Source organism: Phoenix dactylifera, chromosome 1 (assembly GCF_009389715.1).
Source record: "Phoenix dactylifera cultivar Barhee BC4 chromosome 1, palm_55x_up_171113_PBpolish2nd_filt_p, whole genome shotgun sequence".
Classification (NCBI taxonomy): Eukaryota; Viridiplantae; Streptophyta; class Magnoliopsida; order Arecales; family Arecaceae; genus Phoenix; species Phoenix dactylifera.
The window spans coordinates 11,148,338-11,150,430 of record NC_052392.1 but is presented as its reverse complement, the minus strand read 5'-3'; the positions used below and the strand labels follow the sequence as shown (position 1 = coordinate 11,150,430).

At 46.8% G+C, this 2,093-nt stretch overlaps 1 protein-coding gene across 1 annotated transcript; it reads left to right on the top strand.

The window, feature by feature from the left end:
• Positions 1–1,417, top strand: LOC120112459. Its single transcript, XM_039132088.1, has 3 exons — positions 1–32; positions 888–1,221; positions 1,388–1,417. Exons 1-3 carry the CDS (start codon positions 1–3, stop codon positions 1,415–1,417), a joined length of 396 nt encoding a protein of 131 aa, XP_038988016.1.
• Positions 1,418–2,093: the final 676 nt, after the last annotated feature.

Below are 2,093 nucleotides of genomic sequence, written 5' to 3'. Positions count from 1 at the left end.
ATGAAGGTGTTGAAGGACGAGGAAACTAGAAGGTAATGAAGCCGTATTCTGTTCTGCATCGGGCAAAGTAAGCTTTGGAGAAGTTGGATGCACACTGTATGTATTCATCCCTGTCCATCAACCCAGGTACACGCTCGCTCGACATTGCCAACCATTTTCTATCAAACCCAGAGTAGCCCAGCTATTGATCATTTCACTACCGAATCCAACAATTCCAAGGAAGCCGCTTCGCTTCTTTTTTCACCCTATTTTTTAACCTATAAAGGGACTGGTGCTAAAACTTGGATGGGCGAATCCCTGTCAGGCAAGGTCAGGGGTTGTATCACGAATCCACCGTTGGGCAGCGGAGCTTCTTTCTTGTTGACGTAGAGAACCACTGAAGGGTTGACGAGGGTTCGGGGAGCGCAGAGCTGGTCCCGAAGCCACGACCAATGGTGTCTACCTAACGGCAATGATGTCCTGATCCTCCTTTGTCATAAGCTTCCATGAGCCCGAGGCAGTGGTTGACCTCAGATGGATATAATTGAGGCTGATGAAACTATAAGCTTCCATGTCTTACTTCACTGTCCCAGGGCTGTACAAATTTGGAGCTATTTATCTGCATCCTTATCCTCAAGGTGATAGTCAGTGGAGGACTTGTTATTGCTCTTGAGGAACTCCTCTCAAAGGCCTAGCACAGCTGAGCTGGGAGTAGTGGTGGTCTATTTGGCTTATCATATATGGCTAGATAAGAATAGTCGCCTGTTTGAGGGGAGAGGGTCGCTTCCTAGGATTGTGATGGACAGAGCCGTGTCTCAGGCTGCGAAGGTCTCTTCGGTGACACCATCGACTTCATTTGGGTTGGCCAGGGATATTTGAGGTACTTGTTCTGCTGTTGCAACGTCCAGGTATGCATCTCTTTCTTGGGTATCCCCACCTTCTGGTTATCTTAAGGTGAATTTTGATGGTGATATGGTGATAGATAGAGCATCCGGTAGAGTGGGCTTTGTTGTTAGGGACCATTATGGTAGATTGATTGCAGCTGGTGGACGGAGCACACCAGACTTGACTGCTGTAGGGGCGAAGCTACGAGTAGCCTGGGAGGGCATCTTGTATGCGAGACGTGTGCTGGGTGTCGACATATTGTGTATTGAGGAAGACTCTACCATGGTGATTGCTTGGATACGGGGAGTGGATAGGTATGGCGATGGTCATCCGTTGATTCGGAATACTCGCAGATTGGTACAAGAGTTGTCCATTATCCAGATTATTCATGTGTATCAAGAGACGAACAGAGCAGCAGACTGGGTCGCCTCATATGTGGCACGTCATTCTGGAGACGTCATTTGGACGAGTTTAGCAGGTGTTTCCCATATATTGTACTGCTTATTTTCGTTTGATTTGGCAGGATGTACTTAAATTTGAGTTATTGGAATGAAACGCCATTTTGACCAAAAAAAAAAAGAAAACTGTAAGCTGCGAGTCTGGGATCGCCATGGTTCTGTGGAAGGTGGCATGGGTATAGAGCATTGGCGGGCCGCATCGATTCTCGCACCTATACACAGTCATGTTCTTGGATTTGTCCGCAGGCATATCAAACTTTCCATTCGGCGACACGAGGGGACGGCGGTGCCGGACAAAGGAGATGCCATCCCTCCGGTGGACATAAACCAATTCAGTGTGGTTCATTGATCCAGTAGGATTGGAGCCTCCAGGCAGATGTCCTCGACCTTCCCATCCTTGTTTGGCCGGCACTTACTGTACTGGGTGATGAAGTAGTTGTTAGATTTTTTGGTTAAATAATGATTAAAAATTTTCATACTTTAAAACATATATATTTGTATATATGTTAAAGTTGGAGTTTAGCTCAGTTAGTTAGTATGTTGTTTTGATTTGGAGGAGGTCGTGGGCTCGACTCTCCTTTACTCACGTGGAGGATTTAGTCACGTGGAGGCGCTCATTGGAGGATTTATTCCCCCGGCTCTCCACGTGAGAATAAAATCGAGGGAAAGTAGTGTCGAACCCGCAACCTCCTCCAAATCAAAACAACCCACTAACGTGGGTTCGACTCTCCTTTTCCTCGGTTTTATTCTCACGTGGAGGATTTATTCACA

What these genes read in the sequence shown, in the direction of transcription:
- LOC120112459 (XM_039132088.1), top strand. Translation starts at nt 1, where the DNA reads ATGAAGGTGTTGAAGGACGAGGAAACTAGAAG. An exon ending in AAGGACGAGGAAACTAGAAG is followed by an intron (nt 33 to 887) that starts GTAATGAAGCCG and finishes TGCAACGTCCAG; the next exon opens with GTATGCATCTCTTTCTTGGG. An exon ending in TTCGGAATACTCGCAGATTG is followed by an intron (nt 1,222 to 1,387) that starts GTACAAGAGTTG and finishes TTGATTTGGCAG; the next exon opens with GATGTACTTAAATTTGAGTT.